Genomic DNA, 22,461 nt, shown 5'->3' on the forward strand with positions numbered 1-22,461 from the left:
TGTGTTTTCCTATAAGCAATTAATGTCAAAATGCAACAAGAGAGTGGGATTAGCGATGTCATCCATTAGAAAAATAATTATTACTCTAACCACCCATCATTCAGCTTTCATTACTGAGCTCCTCCTTCTCTGGGCCAGGCAATGTGCTACCAACACTGGTGGGGAGAAATGGAGATACTGCCTTCCCTCAGCAGAGCTTGGAGTCTAGAAAGGGGAGACATTACAGAAAAGGAAAGTCCATACATGGTTATAAACTATGCTAAGTGTTAGGAAGAGAAAACGGTGGGTGCAAAGGAGGGAGGATGAAAGGCAGACCTGGGTTAAATAAAGGGCCACAAAAAGCCACTAGGAAAACATGGCATTTCTGCTCTGTCCTCAAGAGCAAGAAGGAGCCTTCCATGCAAAGCACAGAGGGAGGACATTTCAGGGAGAGAGGCTGGCCTGTGTATAGGACCCAAGGAGGGAGGGAACTTGACATGTTTGAGGAAATAAAAGGTCAGCAGGGCTGGACCCAGTAAGCAAGAGAGTGGCGAGAGATGAAGCTGGAGAAAGAAGGCACAGGACAGCCCAGATCTACAGATCATAGGAATTCGAACTTAATTTGCATAAGCTGAGAAGCCACTGAGGGGATTTACATCTGAGAATCATGAACAAATACATGTTCTGAAAAGATGACTCTGACTGCTGTATGGGGAATGCATTGCAAAGGGGCCAGAATGGAAACAGGAAGCATGAGAAGGATTTCACAGTTCAAGTACCTGACAGCAGTGGGCCTGAAGGGTTTTCCTTCCCTATGTTTATGTGCAACACAGGAGCCCTGGTGGCACAGTAGTTAAGGACTCAGCTGCTAACAGAAAGGTCAGCGGTTCAAACCTACTAGCTGCTGTACGGGAGAAAGATGTGGCAGTCTGCTTCCAGAAAGATTACTGCCTTGGAAACACTATGGGGCATCCACTATGAGATGGAATCAACCGGACAGCAATGGAATCAATGGACTGCACGACATAAGCCTGCGCCCCTTGGAGTGTCACAGAGTAAGGAACTAAGTCCCCTGGGAGCTTGGCATTTAGGTAGGGAGAAGGATGTGTACACAGCCAACTCTAAAACAGTATATAATATGGAAAGGGCCAAAAGTGAACTAGAGAGTCTTCGTATATACCAGTTTTCCAGGAAGTCCTGATTTACGCTTATTGTCCCAAGGTAATTACTAATACTCTCTCCATTCATTCTCAGAAATGTCCTGGATTAAATGGTAAATTATATGGTCACCCTAGTTATAAACAAAATACCATGGGAATTCTGAAGAAAATGCAATTATTTCTGCAGAAAAGATCATAAATGCTTCAAGGAAAAAGTAAATCTGAACTGTTCACTGAAAGACAAACACGACTATTGAAGAAGGATGTTCCAAACAAAGGAAACAGGGTAACCACAGGCACAGCAGTGTGGAAAAGGTCCAGGGCTCTTCCGAGTAACAGCGACTGTAGCTACAGCTTGGTGTTGGCAGCAAGCAAGGACCAGGCATTTTAGAGATGGAAAGGTATACTGGGACAAGGTTAGTTAGGGCCTAAAACGTCCTACTAAGGGGTGTCGGTTATATTTAGTTGAGGAGTCACTGAATGTTTTTGAACAAGAGGGAACACTGCCGAAACTAAACAAAGAACTCAGACACAATGACAACTGGAAATGTCCAGAGAAAAGGGCCAGAATGGTCACGTGAGCAAGGACCAAGGAGACAAAGGCATTTGCTAACTTTGAGGGCAAATCTAAGTGGTTTCCCATGGAATCCTGGCTGAGTCTAGAAGCAAGAGACATCCGATGGAAGAAGAGAGTGAGAGGAAAGACCAGGAACCGAAGGTGTAGCCTGAGGTAGGCTCAATGACAGAAAAGGAAGGAGAAAGACGGGCTGCCAGGTTTAAAGAGGAGGCAGAGAAGAGCAGGGTCACAATCGCTTGGAAAGTGGTTTTTAACTCCATATCCTTCCTTTCATATATCAGAATGGTATTTGTCTCCTCGCTCTACCTGGAGAACTTTGGGGTCACTCTGCATGTGCTCCCTAAGTGATGCTAAGAAGCTCCCCTTCACATAGGACTCCCCAGTCTTACCCCTTTGGCACCTCCCCCATCCCTGGCTGCCAGAGTCATTTGAGAAACACAGATCTACAGTTTAAGTGCATACAGGTTAAGAGGCAGGTGATGATAAATTACGGCAAGTGGGTTGCTTCAGTTTCAAAAAGTATCACTCAGCCTTCATGCCATGTGCCATGCGTGCTGGGTCCACTACACAGCTTTACGTGTCATAAGAGGCAGGGGCTTTTCTCATCCTCCTCATCGCCTAGGGAAATTTAACGATTTTCTTGTTGTTGTTGGGTGCCATCTTCCACTCACAGCTACCCCATTTGACAGAATAGAACTGGCCCGTAGAGTTTTCTAAGCTGTAATTTTATAGAATAGCCAAATCTTTTCTCCTGCAAAGCCACTGAGTGGGTTCAAACCGCCAACCTTTCAGTTAACACTCAAGAGTTTAACCCTTGCGCCACCAAGGCTCCTTAATTTGATAACAGCAGTTTTTAAATAAAAATACTGTTATTGTCTTATTCATACTGTGTGATCATTTCATTAGTGGCTGATCCTTTTGTGCTTGTCTCCAGGGAATGGCATTTCTGGTCTCACAACAATGTAGGGGAGATACACAGCTACCTACAGTTGACACACCTCAGGTAACTGTTAAGTCAAAGTGTAGGTTTGCCACTTCAACAAAAATTCACCTGAGGGTTTTCATTCTGTTTGGTTTCAGAAAAGAAAATATCTCCTCTCGAATTCATGGAACCCAAGCCAGGAATTCAAGTACAACATTTTACTAAAATGAACGGAGAAGTTTTGTTAGTAATGAAGAAAAGAGTTAACGGTCTTTAGCCCCCACTGATATACCCACATGGGCAATATTTTCAGGTTTCATTCACATCTGCCCCTCGATATTGCCATCAAATACCATCAATTGTTGTAACGTGAAGGATTCATAAAACTTATAAACCTTAAGAACTCAACACCCTGGTCTACAGATAGCTGAGGAGATGGAGGTAAGCAGAACCAACGGGGAAGAACAGGAGGAAACTCCAGCTCACATATTTATACAAAGCCATGTTATTTTAGGGACCAGGTGGCTAAAAGGAAAGGATATAATAAAACTATTCCACCAGGGCCATCCTAATAAACTCTTACCAGAAAGCAGCCATTTCAAAAATATTATTTTTTGCAATATAATGCCTATAGCATTTGGGAGAAACATTTTTTTCCTGCCAATAATATTTTGGAAAATAATTTAACTAGTAAATGTACAGAACAAGAATATGGCTGATTTAGTGATAAAATTTATTTCACGTAAGATGTGTTTTAAAATTTTTAAGATTTGTCACAAGTTTTGCAAACAACATAGTGATTTCCTTTTCCTTTTTTAAAAATAAGAAGTACAATTTGGTTTACTTAAAAGTATAGCCCTTTCAACGTCTGCACTGGAGTCACCTAAGGAACTTGCTGCCTCACCCTGACTCCCATCCAGCAGACCCTGAGCTCCCAGTCAGTCTGTGTGATGCCTGGGTCTGCACTGGAGTCACCTAAGGAACGTGCTGCCTCACCCTGACTCCCACCCAGCAGACCCTGAGCTCCCAGTCAGTCTGTGTGATGCCTGGGTCTGCACTGGAGTCACCTAAGGAACGTGCCGTCTCACCCTGACTCCCACCCAGCAGACCCTGAGCTCCCAGTCAGTCTGTGTGATGCCTGGGTCTGCACTGGAGTCACCTAAGGAACGTGCCGTCTCACCCTGACTCCCACCCAGCAGACCCTGAGCTCCCAGTCAGTCTGTGTGATGCCTGGGTCTGCACTGGAGTCACCTAAGGAACGTGCCGTCTCACCCTGACTCCCACCCAGCAGACCCTGAGCTCCCAGTCAGTCTGTGTGATGCCTGGGTCTGCACTGGAGTCACCTAAGGAACGTGCCGCCTCACCCTGACTCCCACCCAGCAGACCCTGAGCTCCCAGTCAGTCTGTGTGATGCCTGGGTCTGCACTGGAGTCACCTAAGGAACGTGCTGCCTCACCCTGACTCCCACCCAGCAGACCCTGAGCTCCCAGTCAGTCTGTGTGATGCCTGGGTCTGCACTGGAGTCACCTAAGGAACGTGCCGTCTCACCCTGACTCCCACCCAGCAGACCCTGAGCTCCCAGTCAGTCTGTGTGATGCCTGGGTCTGCACTGGAGTCACCTAAGGAACGTGCTGCCTCACCCTGACTCCCACCCAGCAGACCCTGAGCTCCCAGTCAGTCTGTGTGATGCCTGGGTCTGCACTGGAGTCACCTAAGGAACGTGCCGTCTCACCCTGACTCCCACCCAGCAGACCCTGAGCTCCCAGTCAGTCTGTGTGATGCCTGGGTCTGCACTGGAGTCACCTAAGGAACGTGCTGCCTCACCCTGACTCCCACCCAGCAGACCCTGAGCTCCCAGTCAGTCTGTGTGATGCCTGGGTCTGCACTGGAGTCACCTAAGGAACGTGCCGTCTCACCCTGACTCCCACCCAGCAGACCCTGAGCTCCCAGTCAGTCTGTGTGATGCCTGGGTCTGCACTGGAGTCACCTAAGGAACGTGCCGTCTCACCCTGACTCCCGTCCAGCAGACCCTGAGCTCCCAGTCAGTCTGTGTGATGCCTGGGTCTGCACTGGAGTCACCTAAGGAACGTGCTGCCTCACCCTGACTCCCACCCAGCAGACCCTGAGCTCCCAGTCAGTCTGTGTGATGCCTGGGTCTGCACTGGAGTCACCTAAGGAACGTGCTGCCTCACCCTGACTCCCACCCAGCAGACCCTGAGCTCCCAGTCAGTCTGTGTGATGCCTGGGTCTGCACTGGAGTCACCTAAGGAACGTGCCGTCTCACCCTGACTCCCACCCAGCAGACCCTGAGCTCCCAGTCAGTCTGTGTGATGCCTGGGTCTGCACTGGAGTCACCTAAGGAACGTGCCGTCTCACCCTGACTCCCACCCAGCAGACCCTGAGCTCCCAGTCAGTCTGTGTGATGCCTGGCAATCTGCATTTTAGCAAAAGCCCTGAAGGTGCTCTAATGCAGGTCGACCAAAAGCCACCCTGTGAGGAACATTATTCTGTGTGCACCCCGCCCGGCAAATGCAGCTAATTGCCCTCCATCCAATGACGCCCGAGGTCAGCCCCTCAGCACATCGCTGGCCACTAGGACCCGTCCCGCTTCTCACTACCTGACTGGAGACGTAGGACAGCACACTTCCTGAGCAAGCGCAGGTGCAAGCGGTGGCTACGGAATGGCCTGCTACAACAGTCACTGCAGGCAGACACAGGAGGCAAGTGGCAGCTTCTGCAGAGCTGTGATCAATGAATGCAGGTAACGGCTTCAGCAGGCCAGGCCGCACACCTCCTCAGGCCTCCGGAAAGGCATCTGTGGGCCTCACACAGCCTGCCCAGGTCTGTGAATCATGCCGGTTTCCGCTCCTGTGTGTTGTGAGCACCAGTGTGAGAATGCACACTCTCAGGTGTGAAAAGCCCTGGAGCCCCTGCAAGCACCCCGTTAAATCAGCTTGGTGTAAAACCACCACCACCTGCACGGACATGCAGTGCTGCAGGATGCACTGGGAACACCAAGACAGGTTTTTCTAAACATGATTAGGACACAGCAGTAGCTCAGATGCATTACAGCAGCTGGGTTCCTATGACAAAGCAGGCCTAATGGGACTGAGGGTCAAGGGCAGTAAGGGGTACGTCATCAAGGTCCTCTCAACCAGAGCCTCCGGGACTCTCTAGGAACACACAGCAATCCTAGTCAAACAAAGCATGTAATTCGGCATGGTTTTGTCCCACATAGTCGCCACTGAAATATTCAAGGGAAAGCTGAAAAGAACACAGTCATATTTTATCTATCTTCATATTTAATTAAAAAGAGAGCTAACAATACTTCTAAGAGGGAGGTCATTCCTTGTTCAGCACGAGATTTTTCTGTGCAAAGCTATTATCAGGATGGGAAATAATGCAATCCAACACAGAAACACTTAGGAAAGCTCCGATTTCAGAAACGCTACTGATGCTTCAGCTCAGAACTGTGAAGCTGAGAAACAAATCACAATCCTGTAGCTGGGGCAACCAAAGAGGACCAAGAACGTCATCCACGGTTAAAGTCCAGCCAAATCCACCATCTTCCTCTTCTCTCACCGTGCCTGGAAGCCTCGGCTGCCTTCAACAGCACTGTATCATATGAAAAGGTTTACAGTAAAGAAGAGGAACCCTGGTGGCACAATGGTTAAGTACTTAGCTGCTAACCAAAAGACTGGTGGTTAGAACCTACCCATTAGCTCTGCGGGAGAAAGACCTGGCGATCTGCTTCTACAAAGATTACAGCCAAGAAAACCCTATGGGGCAGTTCTACCCTGTCACGTGGGTCACTCTGAGTCAGAACTGCACACAACATAGAAAAAAGTTACATGCAAGAAACTTGAATATACTAGCCTGTGGTGCTTAATTTTATGTGTCAACTTTGTTAAGCTACAGTTCCCAATGATTTGGCCAAACGCTAGACTATTTGCTGTTCCATGGTGTAATACAAGGCAATCACCTTATATAACACAATCTAATGTAGTCAGTCAATCAGTTGAAAGTGGGGTTTCCTTAGGGCTTGGTCTCCCTCTAGACTATGAATAGACAGTTTTGTAGAACTCACTCTCTCACCCAGCTCTGCACTATTCTCATCACCTGACCTACAGATTTTGGAATGCAAGCCTGTAGAAGTCTCCAGCCTGCCACCTGGCTTAACAGATTTTGGACTTGCCACCCTTCCACAATCCTGTAAGACAATCCCTTGAAGTAAATCTCCCCCTCCACCGTGTGTGTAAGTGTGTGTGTGTGTATTTGTGTCTATACACACATATCTCACTAGAGAACCCTGACTAAGATATATCTCAGAGTTCAAGAGTTCAGATAACCACTGTCTCCAGTGTAGGAACTGTATAAACAGTTTGGTTTTGTGAAAAATCAAAAAAGAATACTGCAAGATGTTGGTAAATTTAAAATGAGAACCTTACACAGGTGTATACATCTAAACAGAACCATACAAAGGAGAGCCTTGGGCAGGTGGCTGGATCCTCCAAGCCTTCCCCTAGGTTTGCTTCCAGTGCGTATGTGGCCCTTTCGACCGGGTGTGACTTTGAGCACTGCCTATACACGTGTATTCACTCTTAGTTAGAAGAGTTCACATAACCTAAAAATGCCTCCCAGAGTTCACATAAGCCTGTTTCCACATGTTGAATCTTCAAATCCACCTTCCGCTTTGCCTCCTTGAAAAGAGAATTACAACTTGGGAATCGAGACATTCAATAGTCCTCAAGTAACATTTACACGTAGAGTTGTCTGTTCCTGCCTTAAAGCCCACCCACAATTTCATTTTCAATTAGCAGCTCCTCGAAAGGCAGTAATGAAAGCAGTTGCTAAAGAGCATTCAGATGTCACCGAAAGACTGCAAACCCAAACTGTAAATAGCACATTGTGAGTCGCCTGTCACCACCATCAACTCCCACGGGAATCTCACAGCACGTGGCTATCACAACCATCTGCTCAGCTCCTCACCACCACCACTGCAGCCACCCACCCGCTCCCACCTCCCACTCATTACCTGTCATATACAGACTTGTGTGGAGATGGGACTGCTGTGAGCAGAATGCATGGAGGCTTATTTCATGTTCTGTAGCTGAGATGTGGCCACATGCAGACATCATTGTATCATCAGAAAAGCAAAAAAACATAAAATTAAATTAACACAAAAAAGCACAGCTTTGATTAAAGAAAAGGGAGGTCTAGCCCACCCTCATCGACCACCAAAGGTACACTGGCAAACCTATAAAGAGTATGGAAGAAAAAACAGGGACAACACTGTTCTCGTTATTGTTGTTAAGTGCCTTCGAGTTGGTTCCAACTCACAGAGACCCTATGCACAACAGAACTAAACACTGCCCGGTCCTGCACCATTCCCACAATTGTTGCTATGCTTGAACCCACTGTTGCAGCCACTGTGTCAATCCATCTTGTTGAGGGTCTTCTTTTTCACTGACCCTCTACTAAAACAAGCGTGATGTCCTTCTCCAGGGACTGATCCCTCCAGATAACATGTCCAAAGTATGTGAGACATAGTCTCACCATTCTTGCCTCTAAGGAGCATTCTGGTTATACTTCTTCCAAGACAGGATTGTTCGTTCTTTTGGCAGTCCATGGTATATTCAATATTCCTCACCAACACCACAATTCAAAGGCGTCATTCTTCTTTGGTCTTCCATATTCATTATCCAGGTCTCCTGAGGCGATTAAAAACGCCATGGCTTGGGTCAGGCACACCTTAGTCTTCAAGGTGACATCTTTGTTTTTCAATACTTTAAAAGAGGTCTTTCGCAGCCGATTTTCCCAATACAATGCATCTTTTGATTTGTTGACTGCTGCTTCCATGGCTGTTGATTGTGGATCCAAGTAAAATGAAATCCTTGACAACTTCAGTGTTTTCTCCGTTTATCGTGATGTTGCTCATTGGTCCAGCTGTGAGGATTTTTGTTTTCTTTATGTTGAGGGGTAATCCATACTGAAGGCTGTGGTCTTTGATCTTCACCGGTAAGTGCTTCAAGTCCTCTTCACTTTCAGCAAGCAAGGTTGTGCCATCTGCATAATGCAGGTTGTTAATGAGTCTTCCTCCAGTCCTGATGCCCCGTTCTTCTTCATGTAGTCCAGCTTCTCAGGTTATTTGCTCAGTATACAAACTGAATAGGTATGGTGAAACAATACAACCCTGACGCACACCTTTCCTGACTTTAAACCATGCAGTATCCTCTCGTTCTGTTCGAACGACTGCCTCTTGATCCATGTACAGATTCCTCATGAGCACAATTAAGTGTTCCGGGATTCCCATTCTTCGTAATTTTATCCATAATTTGGTGTGATCCACACAGTCGAATGCCTTTGCATAGTCAATAAAACACAGGTAAACATCTTTCTGGGACAACACTAGGGGCCCTAATAAACCCACTGCCATCGAGTCGATTCCAACTTATAGCAACCCTAGAGGACAGAGGAGAACTGCCCCATAGGGTTTCCAAGGAGCACCTGATGGATTCAAACTGCTGACCTTTTTGGTTAGCAGCCGCAGAGGGTCCCTAATATATGGCATAAATAGAATACCAAACATAACTAAAACTGCACTAAAAACTAAAACTGCACTAACGGCAGAAAATAAACTAGATAACTGGGATCTCCTAATAATTAAACACTTACGCTCATCGAAAGGTTTCTCCAAAAAAGTAAAAAAGAGAACCTACAGACTGGGAAAAATTTTTGCTATGGCATATCTGACAAGGGTCTAATCCTAAAATTGACAGAAAACTTCAACACCGCAACAACAAAAAGACAAACAATCCAATTAAAAAATGGTCAAAAGACATGAACAGACACTTTACCAAAAAAGACATTCAGGCAGCTAACAAACACAGGAAGAAATGTTTGGGATCATTAGCCATTAGTGAGATGCAAATCAAAACTACAATGAGATACCATCTCACCCCAGCAATAACGACGCTGATCAAAAAAACAGATAACAACAAATGCTGGCAAGGCTGTGGGGAGATTGGAACTCTTATTCACTGCTGGTAGGAGCATAAAATGGTATAACCACTATGGAAAACAGTACAGCGCTTCCTTAAAAAGCTAGAAACAAAAATACCATACGATACAGCAATTCCACTCCTAGGTATATATCCTAGAGAACTAATAGCCTTCACGTGAATAGACATATGCACACCCGTGTTCACTGCAGCTTTGTTCAGAATAGCAAAAAGATGGAAATAACCTAAGTGCCCATCAACAGATGAATGGATAACAAACTGTGGTACCTACACACAATGGACTACTATGCAACGATAAACAATGATGAATCCTTGAAACATTTCACAACATTAATGAATCTGGAGGTCATTATGCTGAGTGCAATAAGTCAATCACAAAAGGAGAAATACTGCATGAGACCACTATTATAAAAAGTCAATAATAGGTGTACACACAGAAAGAAACCTTCTTTGATGTTGCCAGGAATAGGGGGAAGGGAGATTACTAACTAGATAGTAGACAAGTGTTAATTCTGGTGAAGCGAAAGACAATACATAATATGAGGGAGTTACCACAATGTGACCAAGGCAAAGGAAGACACTGAGAGATACGTAAGAATAAAGGGCAACTACGGTAAATGCTAACATACACAATCCTGCAACAACAGCAATAACAAACAATAATTTGTAAGTAGATACATAGGTAAGTATGTATGCTAAATAGGTGTGGGAGGGCTTATGGTGTACCCCTGCGTACATATATAGGTATGGTTGTGGATATTTCTACATACATACTTGTAAATACTGCACGTTAATACTCATATATAGTAGAGCACATAGGAGGTACAGTTATAGAAACTACTCAGACATTGGGACAGAACTACCGGACTTGAACGCTAAGGACCACATTCTTGGGGGATGTCTAAGTCAACTGGCAACACACACTTCGTAAAGATAATGTTCTATATTCTAGTCTGGTAGTAATGTCTGGGGTCTTCAAAGCGTACAAGTGACCATCTAGGAAGCAGCTATTGGTCTCTTCCCACCTAAAGCAAAGCAGAATAAAGAAAACCTAAAATGACCCACACGAAGCACAGCCTCCTCCAACCTGAGACCAGAAGAACTAGATGGTGCCCAGGTACCACTACTGACCACTCTGACCAGGACCACAACAGAAAATTCTGTTTAGAATGGATAAAAAATGTAGAACAAAACTCAAACATACACACACACACACAAAAGACCAGACTTACTGGTCTGAAAGAGACTGGAGGCACCCCGGAGACTACTGCCTTCTAACTTGAAACTGAAGACACTCTCAGAGGCCACCTTTCAGCCAAATAACAGGACTATAAAGTAAATAAGACCCATGAATAAGGTGCTCCTTAGAACAATCCACTATGAGATCAAAAGGGCAACATTTGCCCAAAACCAAAGATGAGAAGGCAGGGAGGGAAAGGGAAACCGGACTAAAGGAAATGGGGAGCCCAGGGAGGAAATGCGGAGAGTCCTGACACATTGGGGGATTGCAGCCAATGTCACGGAACAATTTGTACATGAATTACTGATCGGAAAACTAATTTGCTATGTAAATTTTCACCTAAAGCACAATAAAATGCTCCAAAAAGAAAAAGTACACTGGCGAGACCTTATGAAGAGAGAAGTGTGCTCCCTCTCCCTTCGATCTCTGCTCTTAGAGGAACTGGTTGCGGCTAGAGTTGAGAATCATTCCTGCCACTTCGCCTTTCTCACTTCTCTAATGATAGAGAGGGTTTAAATGGCCCTTAATAAAGTAATGGGCTCACATACATATAACAAGTTCCTACTTTGGGATTTAGCGAAGGTCACTGTTTTATGGAACACTTTCTATATAACAGGATCACTGAAGCTAACTGAGTTATCGCCCATTCTTTTAATTGCAGTTTTTTTTTTTCCCATCCAGCCTATTTCCTCTCTGTAGGTTGTATTTTATGAGGTAGTATTCAAGATGCTCTATATTTTTCTAGCCAGTTTTTACAACATTTATATTAAAAATTATAATGGTTATTTGAGATATGATTTACTACTGGCCATACCACTCCTAGCATCTGTCTCAAGTGATGTTTACACTCACTCTTACCAGCACTGGGGGCTGATGGAATATATCCCAGACAACAACGTATGGAATCAGCAGTCACAAAAGAAAACATTCTAGAACATGAAAAATAAACTACCACTGCTTTATTTCAAATGTGAAAGTTAAAACAACAACAAAAACTACCCTTCCTATAACTCGTATTTAGATTAGTGCCTGGTTTACCAAACCAATGCCGCCAATATAATATACAACTAATTCCCACACACAGACAAGCCTGGATTGGGGTTCCTCAATAACCAGATGCTAAACATTGGCAAAGCGAGCCCTAGTGGTACAGCGGTTAAAGTACTCAGCTGCTAACCAAAAGGTCGGCGGTTCAAACTCACCAGCCGCTCCACAGGAGAAAGATGTGGCAGTCTGCTTCCGTAAAGATTTACAGCCTTGGAAACCCTATAGGGCAGTTCTATCCTGTCCTACACAGGGTCAACTATGAGTCGGAAATAGCTGACAGCAGTGGGTTTGGTTTGGTTTGCTGAACACTGACATTTTATTCTTATTTGAGTAAATCAAGATTCTGAGAGATTATAAGCCAATTTTCTCCTCAATCTTTCCTTATATGTTTTAAATTCTAATTTCTGTAGTTTGGGCAAAGGGAAATCATGAAATTCATAAGACAGAAAAGTTGTTTTAAAAATTTATTTAACAGCTGAGTTTGTAACCTTCACCTGACTACACATTTTTTGAAAAGCAAACGAATCCCAATTAACGCATTAAACTTGAAATTTTGAAGTATGAAGTAAAAATGACTTAACTGTGGCTCACATTTTCTTGATACTAGCCCAAGATACCTTCAGGCATTTAACCACTATAACAAATGTATTTATGAGAGAGCACATTGCAAAGCTCAAATATCTTTTCATTATAAAGTACAACCCCTAATTATATTAGTGTTTCAAACGCTGATTTCCAGAAACCTGTAGGCTCTAGAGTCAAGCTGGATAAATACCTATGTGATTTCTGCCTGGGTTTCCACCCAAAACTAATTAGCAGGTCTTCAGAAATGTGACTTGAACTGCGTCTGTTTAATCAAAGTTTTCCATTATAAATCCTCCTTTGCAAGTTAATTTCCTCTAGTAACAAATGTCACGGAGAGCTTCTCAGACAATCTGGGTTAAGTCCCACTGAATAAAGGACCAGCCTTTGGTAGTGAACCCTCTCGATGGGAACAGGCATCAGCAAAATTGTTCTGCTCCACCAGGATGGGTGGCTTCATCACCTGGGCCCTCCTACACAACCACAACTACTGACTCCAAATAAGGCCAGTGTGCAATGTCAACACAAAAAGCAGAGGCGGCCACCATAAACACAGCGCCAATTTAAAAAATGTGGTACTGGGATCACCCTCTTCTCCCTAGAAATTAGTCATGTTTGTAATATCTACAATTTACAGTGTTAAACACAAATCCTCCACCAAATGTGTGCTTTACCGCACTGGACTGTCCACCTCTTACAAGCACTACCTACCCAGATAATCTGCATAAACATTTTTAAACCACATTCAGCATTCCCACACAAGTCATTCACACCAGCAAGGTGACAGTCTACCTGCAGACCCCTGAAGTATTCACCAACTCTTTAAATTTTCCTCTCAAATAGTGCTCTCCAATCACTGGAACTAATCTCAATAGGTTGCCTTTCTCTGGGAAAGTCTGGCCTTAGATGAACGGCTTTTTGGCTCCTACAACTCAGTACAGACGGAGACAGAATAATTTCCTTTGATGATCCATTCTGGTGTCTGTTAGTCGGAAGAGTTCATGTGACCTGAAAATGCCTCCTTGTTCACTTAAGTTTATGACCACTGGTTCAGTTCATAAAAGAGACAGAAACAACAGCCTACAATCTCCATTCAGAAAAATCCAGTCCTAGGCAGTACCTGAGGGTCCTGAACTTCTCCTCACTGCAGGTCTATCTGCAAACCCTTTTTTTAAACTACAAAGTACTAAACTTTTAAAGCATTCCCCACAGTCTAGAAGTTAATTATAGTGGAAGAACACAAACTTTAATGCCCTAGGAGGGGTTACATTTTCCCAAAATGCTTCCGAGGAAGTCATAACTTGGCTAGTAGGTTTGGCAAAATATGACTTCATCGTGACTCAGCCTCCCAGATACAGACCAAATACAAAGCTCCTCGGGGACAAGGCCTGTGTAGCCTCTTTTTTCCCCCTACTTCCAAGTCTCATCAGAAAAAAAAAAAAATATCCTGCCCTATCCTTACTAGTAAGATTGTAAACTATTTTTATATAATGTCTATGTGCATGAGCAACTAGTTCTATGTGCATGAGCAACTAGTTCTATGCAGGACAAATATAATCTTTAAGAGGTCAGGATAACATGTATTATTTTCTACAACAGCTGACTTGTTCCTTTCTACATTTTTTTTTTTTAAACCCCTTTGGGAATGAAAGAGAATATTCAAATTTACCATATTAAAAAAGTGCAATCATTTTCTACGACAGCTGCCAGCTCAGCACCTACATCAGTATGTATTTATACCTAAAAACATAATCCAACAAATAAGTTCCACTGGGGTGGCTAAGTGCTAGCTCAGAAGCGTTTGTTTGACAGTATGGAACAAAATCACGAGAATCGAGGTTTTATGATCAGTCAAGTGAAGGAAAAAGTGGTTTGCTGTTAAAACTACACACTGCTCTTATAAAAGTATATAATTGCACCCTCACAGTAAAAAGGTTAGTTGTGCTCAATGGATTCTCCGGTATAAAAAACAATCCTATTATTTCCTCTCCACTAAGGAGTAACATCTTCCCATAATTACAGGAAAGCTGTGCCTTAAGTTGCCAGCTCAGGAAGTACTGTTTCCTAATAAGATGCAAACCTAATCCACTCTCACCAAGTCAGAAATAAAGACTTCATTCTCACCTCCTACTGGCCCCTTTCATCGGTCGTTCTGTCGATTAGAACTCCTTCAATAAGGGCTTAGACTACAACCCATTAATTGAGAAATCCTTCCACTCTGAATGCACCGGCCCCTCCCAGCTAAGACAGTCAGATTCAGGGATTTATCCATCAAAAGGCAATGGCAGGAGAAAAAGTAGGTGTGGCGTGTACAGGCAGCTAGGTTCACAGGAACACAATCTCAAATATTCTTAGGGCAAACCTGCTGTGGCCATTGAAACACTAGTGTGTAACCTTTTACAACGATCACACAACAGATGGCACTTATCTAGGCTGACCCATGACTAACTGTGTCTCTCCCTCTAATCAGGGATGCCTCTTACTGCTGTCCTTTCAATGTCTTCACAGAGACTATTGATTGCAGACTCTAAAACAAAATTACCTTCAGACCTACTACAGTCTTCCTTTACAACGCTGAATTTTTCTGTGTTATTCATAACTGTAGAGACCCATGGAACTCAAAGGGGGAAGTCTGAGAAATTTAGTCCAAACCCCTCATTTTAGAGACAAGCAGCACCAGACGGTGACTGGTTCAGCGATTCAGAATAGCCCATGTGATTCTGGGATAACTGTAAAAAGTAATTTGGCCTTATTTTGAATAACAACTTCTGCCTCCCTTCCTAATGGAAATACAACACTTGATTTGGATAGTGGTATACGGGCATCAACACTGATAAGGGAACACCACTTGTTTTTAAAACCCTCACACAGGCTAAAGATATGAGGCATCCTTTCTTTCTCCATGATTCATGAAGTCCAAGTCAAAATAACTGGCTTTTCAAGTATTTTTCCTATAACAAGGATGGCTTTGACTTCAAATACCATTAGCACCAGGAGGGTGACCATTAGGACCAAAAATTATTCTGACTGGGGACACACAAGTGCTGGTCTTCTTCTATGATCATAAAACCTTTCACCTGAGGACCCTGTGTTTCACAAAGCAGAAAGAAGAATATTGGGGACAGACAACAGAAAAGTCAGGTCTAGGAGTAAGAGAGATTCAATGGTGAGGACTCACACTTACCACTGGCTCATAACTGAATCCAGCTTCTTGTCTGAAGGGATAAGCAGCCTCCCCCCGACCCTGCTGGGAAAGAGACCCCAGGACGATGTAGCTGTTACATTGCAACCTCCTCCCTTGGGACAAATTACTTTTCTTACACACGTCACAGGGACAGGCAAGCATTATAAGTCACAAATACTACCACCTTTTGTAGAACCAAATCTCTTCTCCCTCTCGTTCCCCGCAAAAAATCTTCATCCAAATTTGGTTGTTTTCCATTTTTTGATCTCTTCTTTGTTCTCTGATTTAAGAACTTTGCTTGTTTCTTCTTGTGCCTTCACAGGCCATTTCTATGACCAAAATTACTCCCTCTGACCAAAGTACTCATGTAGTTTCCAGAAATGCTTGTAGACTTCCTGACCTAGAGTTCTCTTTCTCTTCTTCATGGCCAATTCTTAACTCAAACAAAGGAGGCAGAAAATACAAAGACAGTGGAGTAAGTTCTGGAGTTAACAGAGATCCAGGTCTAATCTCTGGCTCTGTTATTCACTGCTAAGTGGCCTAGGCAAGTCACTTTGTCTTCGAGCTCCATTTTCCACATCTGTGAAGTAATACTGATCTTTCCTACTAGGCAGGGTTGTGAGGATTTACATGTTACACAGTCCCTCACTGAATGATTTTAACATATTGTGCATTAGGTACACATTAATTGTTACTAAGATAACCCCCCTCTCGCATTTCATGACACACATGTACCTTCGGAAACACTGCCCTGTTTGTCATATTTGGGGACATGGCCCTGGGATCCTTCTGAGTCCATGCTGAAACCTATCACTGCAGATATTTCCTCAGGGGCATGTCCTTTATCACCCATCACATTTAACTCTCACACCAAACTTCCCACTAGATCTTACTGGCCCTTCCTATTTTTTACCCAAAAATCATCCTCAAAACACACTACTGATAACTTCATAATAGTGATTCTCATACCAGGCTGACTCTTATCAATTAGGACGCTTTCTAAAACTACAAATTATGAGGTCTGACCCCCTAAGGATTGTCGCTCATCAGGTCTTAAGTCATGATCCCAGAACTTTTCCCTCCTCAAGAAACATCTGCAAACCAGAAATTACCTGTTCAGCTTTAATTACCAGCACCTGCTCTGTGAACCACGCTCCCTTCCTCTCTGCCCTCAAATGACAGTCAATCCCATCCACTGGTCCCACCAAAAACAAACAAAATATAGCCAGGACACAGGTAACCCAGCAGGCACTGAAGCCCCCGGATTTGTGCAGAGAAACTGCTATGAACAGCTCCGTTTCTCATTATTAATCTATCTCGGGCAGGGACTTCCACGGGCAGAAAGGCTCCCCAGTGCCAAGCACTGTATTTTCTTGCGGCTCACCAAAACCCAATTATTAACAGGCCAGTAAGCCCCACTACCAGGCTTTCATACAATCGGCAGATCACAACGATGGAGACCAATGAGGGCACCAAAGGCAAATTCATTTCTTCGTCACTGTTCGCCTCCATGTCACAACAGCAGAGTTTCCCTGGAAAATAGAAATCTTAGGCCACGCAGTTTGCACGCAGATAACCATTTTTAGCATCTCAGAACCTTGAGATGCACGGGGTATGTGGTCCAACCTGCATGTTCCATTCGTCCTACAAGCTAGTTTACCTTGGCAGTCATAAAGACTTCAGTCTGCCCTATCAGCCAGTAGCGTCACCATCACCTTTGTTTCACAAAGCACGGCAGACTCAAAGGGTCCCACACGGAAGTTACAATCCATTAAAAAACAAAAACAAAAAGCTGCGAACTGGCTGTGTAGCTTTTTAGGCAAGTGCACTCAGAGTTCAAGCAACCGCACAGCTCTCCAGGGAAGCTGGCTCTGCATCCCATTAAGGAGATCTTCTCCACCTGTTAGGAAGAACCACGGAGGGACAAGCACCTGAGAAAGGGGCTTGGAAGCCATAGAAAAGCACAAGCCCAAACGTCCTCACCTGTCTGAGTCCCTTGGGCATTTTCTTCCTTTTCCCAAGGTGCTGGCAGAGATTGCGATCATTTTCTCGGTCCGAGCTGTAGTGATGGGGGTGGCTGAGTCTGCTCTTCTTTGAGTGAAAGGACAAGCCGTTGGTAAGTGCTTCTCGTTTCTTCTTGGTCAGAGGGGTCTGGCGTTTCTCCACACGTTCCTGAGGCTTAAGTGCTACATCTTTCTGTAGAAACAAAGAAAAAGAACGTGGTGGTTACACAGGTATCTAGGGTCAGACCCAAAACACAGGCTAAATGAAGTTACTAGAAAGAAAGACAAAAAAAGGGAGGCAAGTGGGATAGGACAATACCTAAAACTAAGAAACATGGCTCTCAATTTTTCTGAATCCACTGTGCCACCACAAATATATACTTTCTTTTCTTACTGCATGAGGAGCCCTGGTGGTACAGTGATTAAGTACTCGGATGCTAATTGAAAGGTCGACGGTTCAAACCTACCAGCCACTCTGCAGGAAGAAGATGTGGCAGTCTGCTTCCACAAAGATTTACAGCTTTGGAGTCCCTGTGGGGCAGCAGTTCTACTCTGTCCTATCAGCTGGAATCGACTAGAAGGCAATGGGTTTGGGTTTTTTTCTTTTTTTTTGGATTCTTATTGGATAGAAAATTCAACAAAACACCAAGTACTTGTCCCCTAACAGTGATTTCACTACAGCCTGGGATAGTGGCTTTCTGTCTGATTCTGTACTGGGTCTGGCACAATGACACTCCTTGAGAAGGCTCACTTTCCACGTTGGTTCATCAATGACGTTTCACAAAAGCAGTACTAAGTGCACATTTGATTCTAAAGAAATAACACAAGGCTAACATAACAGGGCCAAGCGGATGTGAGCCAGCAAGTAAGAAACTGTCAATTCACATGATTAAAACGTTTCCTTAATGCATTATATTTTTACCACATTTCCTCTGAGTATCCTTAATTCCCTTCTTCTTTGCAAAATGTAACAGTGATATCATCACCGTGATCAACAGCACGTTTTCATTACTCCTGTGTGAGGCCGAGGAGAGGGGAAGCGGAGGAGATAAGCAACTGATGTCCTGGGGTGGGAAGCGGCATCTGTAGACACTGCAGGGAAGCATCCAGGGCCACAGGGCCAGCTTAGGACACACTGAGATACCACAAGACCAAGGTTCAAGTCCTGGCACCACCATTCCTCATTACAAGACTTAGAATAAGTCACTACAACTCAGCCCTTCTAGCAAAATGCAGCTGCACCTCTGAGAACATCATATGACCTGAGAGATGTCAATGTCCTCTGAACCCTGAGAAATCTTGTACACATTACGCGCTTAAGTAAAAATGGTTTGGCATTCAGTCATTTGTGAGTGGATATGATTCGCTTCAAACTATAAAAATTCCTTCATGGAACCTCACCCCAGCACAGATGGGGTTCTCTGTGTGTGCAGTCCTAAATCCACATTTAAAAATCAAATATAGGAGGGTAGAGAGGGTTAGAAACTGGCAAAATTGTTACGAAAGGAGAGACCGGAAGGGCTGACTCATTAGGGGGAGAGTAAGTGGGAGTATGGAGTAAGGTGTATATAAGCTTATACGTGACAGACTGACTTGATTTGTAAACGTTCACTTAAAGCTCAATAAAAATTATTAAAAAAAAAAAATCAAATATAACCAAAATAAACTTTCCCTTTACACGTTTCTCCTCAAAATACCACTCTCTCTTTCATCCCCTTCAAATCCAATATTCTCAGGACAATTACCTATTCTACAGCTTTCCGGTATCTCAGAACGTTCCACCCGCCTTACACAGTGAGCCTCTATGTCTTTCCACAAACCAGCTATGTCTGTTCAGGACCTTAGGCCTTTAACTCCTGCTTTGCCTTGGCCTCAAAAGCCCTCCTTTCCATGCCCTCTGTTGTCTAGTTCAGGGACTCTTGGCCCTACTTGTAGAACCGCCCACTTGGGGAGACTTTTCTAATAAGGCAATGCACTCTGTTCTCAGGCATTCTCTTGTTCGACAAATATTTTTTTGTGTGCCCAGTATATCCCAAACTTAGTACTGTCTACAGAATGATATGGGAGAAAAACTCCCCACCCTTACAAAGCTTAGCATTTGAGGGACAAATACTAATCAAACCAGACAAATATGGAATTACAAACTGAACAAACTGCTCTAAAGGTAAAGGGTGCTAATGCTGTGAGAAACGATCTGGTCCAGGGGAAGGGGTTGGGGCTAAGAAAATGACAGTCTGGCCTAGATCTGAAAGTCTGAGCAGAGCGCACAGCTTGTGCAAAGGCCCTGAGGCAGCTGGTAGCATGATCCCTTGAAAGAATGTGAACAGAGCAAAGATGAAATATCATTCATCTCAGCAACCCCAGTAGTTATCACACAGGCCAGGCAATTAGAAGGTGGTCAATATATCATGTATTTGCTAAATAAATGCTAGCAATATTTGCTTCCTAAATATAAATAAAATGAGATTACGGGGGCGGGCGGGGGAGGCATCAGAACGGACATCAGGAAATAGTTAAAACACCCAAATCGGTAAAGCACAGTTGACTCTAACACACAGCGAAGCAAGGAAGAAAAGCCAATAGAAGCAGGAGGTGAGGAGCCTCCCAGGAACTGCGGGCACGTGTGAAGGCTCACAGCCAACAACAAGCCGCCCAGAAATGGGGAAGAGACCTTACCCCTGGAGCAAGAAGACATCAAAGATACCAATCTTACGAGGCAAGTGAGTGGCTTCTGGTTTCGCTCTAGCTGCTACTACCTCTGCCAGTGGAGCGCAGCTCTTCTGAGGCAACGAGGATGTGGTAGAGTCGTGCTTTAGCGACACGCTCGGATGGACACACTTGCACATGACCCTCGACTGCACAGTCCCAGACCCTTGTACGCTATTTCTCACATATGGTAAATGTGCAATAAATGTCTACTGGATTGAATTCCTTCATCCAGTGTCCACTACCATAGTCACGTCAGACATCTGCTCAACTCAGAATACACTGTGTTTAGCCTAACATCTAACCAAAGTAGTCAGCTATCATGAAAAGACCCTCAGGAACAGTAGCAGCTCTAGCAGAAGGACCCAGGTGAGTTTCAGTGTGGGCCGCCTCTATGTAACATTATAAATTGTACTCTTTTAAGGATGATATGGGGGAGAAAGACATGGCAGTCCGCTTCTGTAAAGATTTACAGCCTTGGGAACCCTTTGGGGCAGTTCTACTCTGTCCTGTAGGGTCACTGTGAGGTGGAATCGACTCTACAGTAGCAAAGGTAATAAATAAATTCCCTACAGGGTAAAAAAATCCTTTCTTTGTCACACAACCACCTACTGCCTCGCATTGTATGCATGCAGATGATCAGATTAATAAACAAATGATATTTAATAATGTATCAGCTCTGCTTCAAAAAAAATTATGCCATTCTCTTTGCGAACCAGGTCTTCTTTCATACTGAAGGTGCCTCCAAAGTATATTGAAAATTATGTGCCATTCCATACAAATGTGAATTAATATTTATGAGTATGGTATGATTTTTTCCAAATCCATTTTATTTTCACGTAGCATATTAATCAAGGCATTTCACTGCGCTGCAGAACAGCTACACAGAGCAAATGGACCCCATGCCGCGACATCAGCTTGCAAGAGGCCCACCGAAGTCTTAGGAGGAGCAGTACGATCATCTCAGCGCCAATCCACACGGACATTCTCAACTCTGGAGGGTGTGCGAAGGGGAGAGAGAGGAGATCAGAGTATGTGCTGAGGGGTGGCTTAAGAAGTAAGGGAAAATGAAGAATCTTTAAAAAGTTTTTATTAGGTAACAGGTTTATATATTCTTTCAAAGACATGGCTTTATTTATAAGTGACTTTATAAACCCTTTGGTATAAACTGTTAATAAGCCAAGCCACTGTGTTTGTCCATTTCCTCTATGTGCACTTACTGACAGCTAGCCCTGGCAGCACAGAGGTTAAAGCACTCAGCTGCCAACCAAAAGGTCAGCAGGTCCAATCTACCAGCTCTTCCTCGGGGGAAAGATGTGGCAGTCGGGTTCCATAAAGACTGACAGCCTTGGAAACCCTATGGGGCAGTTCTACTCTGCCCTATAGGGTTGCTATGAGTCGGAACGGACTTGTCGGCAGTGGGTTTGGTATTTGTTTTACTACGGATAAAGTAAAATAATCATTTATCTTCTCACTGCCTGTCTTGAGGGGGTAATGACAAAAACCGCCCACTATTAGCACTGAGAATCAAGGACAAATTGATTACAAACCACTGACCTTATCAGCATTCAGAACAGTTGTACACATGATTACATACATGTGTTTGTGTATAAGGACTACACACCCGGCTGCTAAATGAAAGGTTCAGAAGTTCAAGTCTACCCAGAGGTGTCTTGAAAGGCCTGTTGATCTACTGGCAAAAAATCAGTTATTGAAAACCCTACGGAGCACAGTTCTACCCTGACATGCCATGAGTTGGAACGGACTCGACGGCAACTGGTGGTGGCACGTGTGCAGATCCAGCCCGCCGTCAACTCAGCAACGGCAGTACAATCATCTTAACTCCAGCCAACACTGAGAGCCTCAACTCTGGAGGCTGTGGGAAGGAAAAAGAGAGAGGGGATCACAAAGTACATGTAGAGGCAACTTAGTAATCACCTTAAAGACACTGGCAGTTTCCACAGTACTACTACAATATGGAGCGGAAAATCGTCTGGTTTATCAAATGCCTTCTTGGATCAATAAATGACAATTTCCAA

At 44.1% G+C, this 22,461-nt stretch overlaps 1 protein-coding gene across 4 annotated transcripts in view; it reads right to left on the reverse strand.

Moving 5' to 3' along the window:
* Positions 1–22,461, reverse strand: part of AUTS2 (activator of transcription and developmental regulator AUTS2) — a 1,314,883-nt gene that overhangs the window by 965,238 nt on the left and 327,184 nt on the right. For all 4 annotated transcript variants that reach the window (XM_049903251.1, XM_049903250.1, XM_049903253.1 and 1 more), the window contains one exon: positions 17,697–17,909. In XM_049903251.1, coding sequence (XP_049759208.1) covers positions 17,697–17,909 — 213 coding nt within the window. The remainder of the gene's footprint in view (positions 1–17,696; positions 17,910–22,461) is intronic.

This window comes from Elephas maximus, chromosome 12 (genome assembly GCF_024166365.1).
Source record: "Elephas maximus indicus isolate mEleMax1 chromosome 12, mEleMax1 primary haplotype, whole genome shotgun sequence".
Taxonomy (NCBI): domain Eukaryota; kingdom Metazoa; phylum Chordata; class Mammalia; order Proboscidea; family Elephantidae; genus Elephas; species Elephas maximus.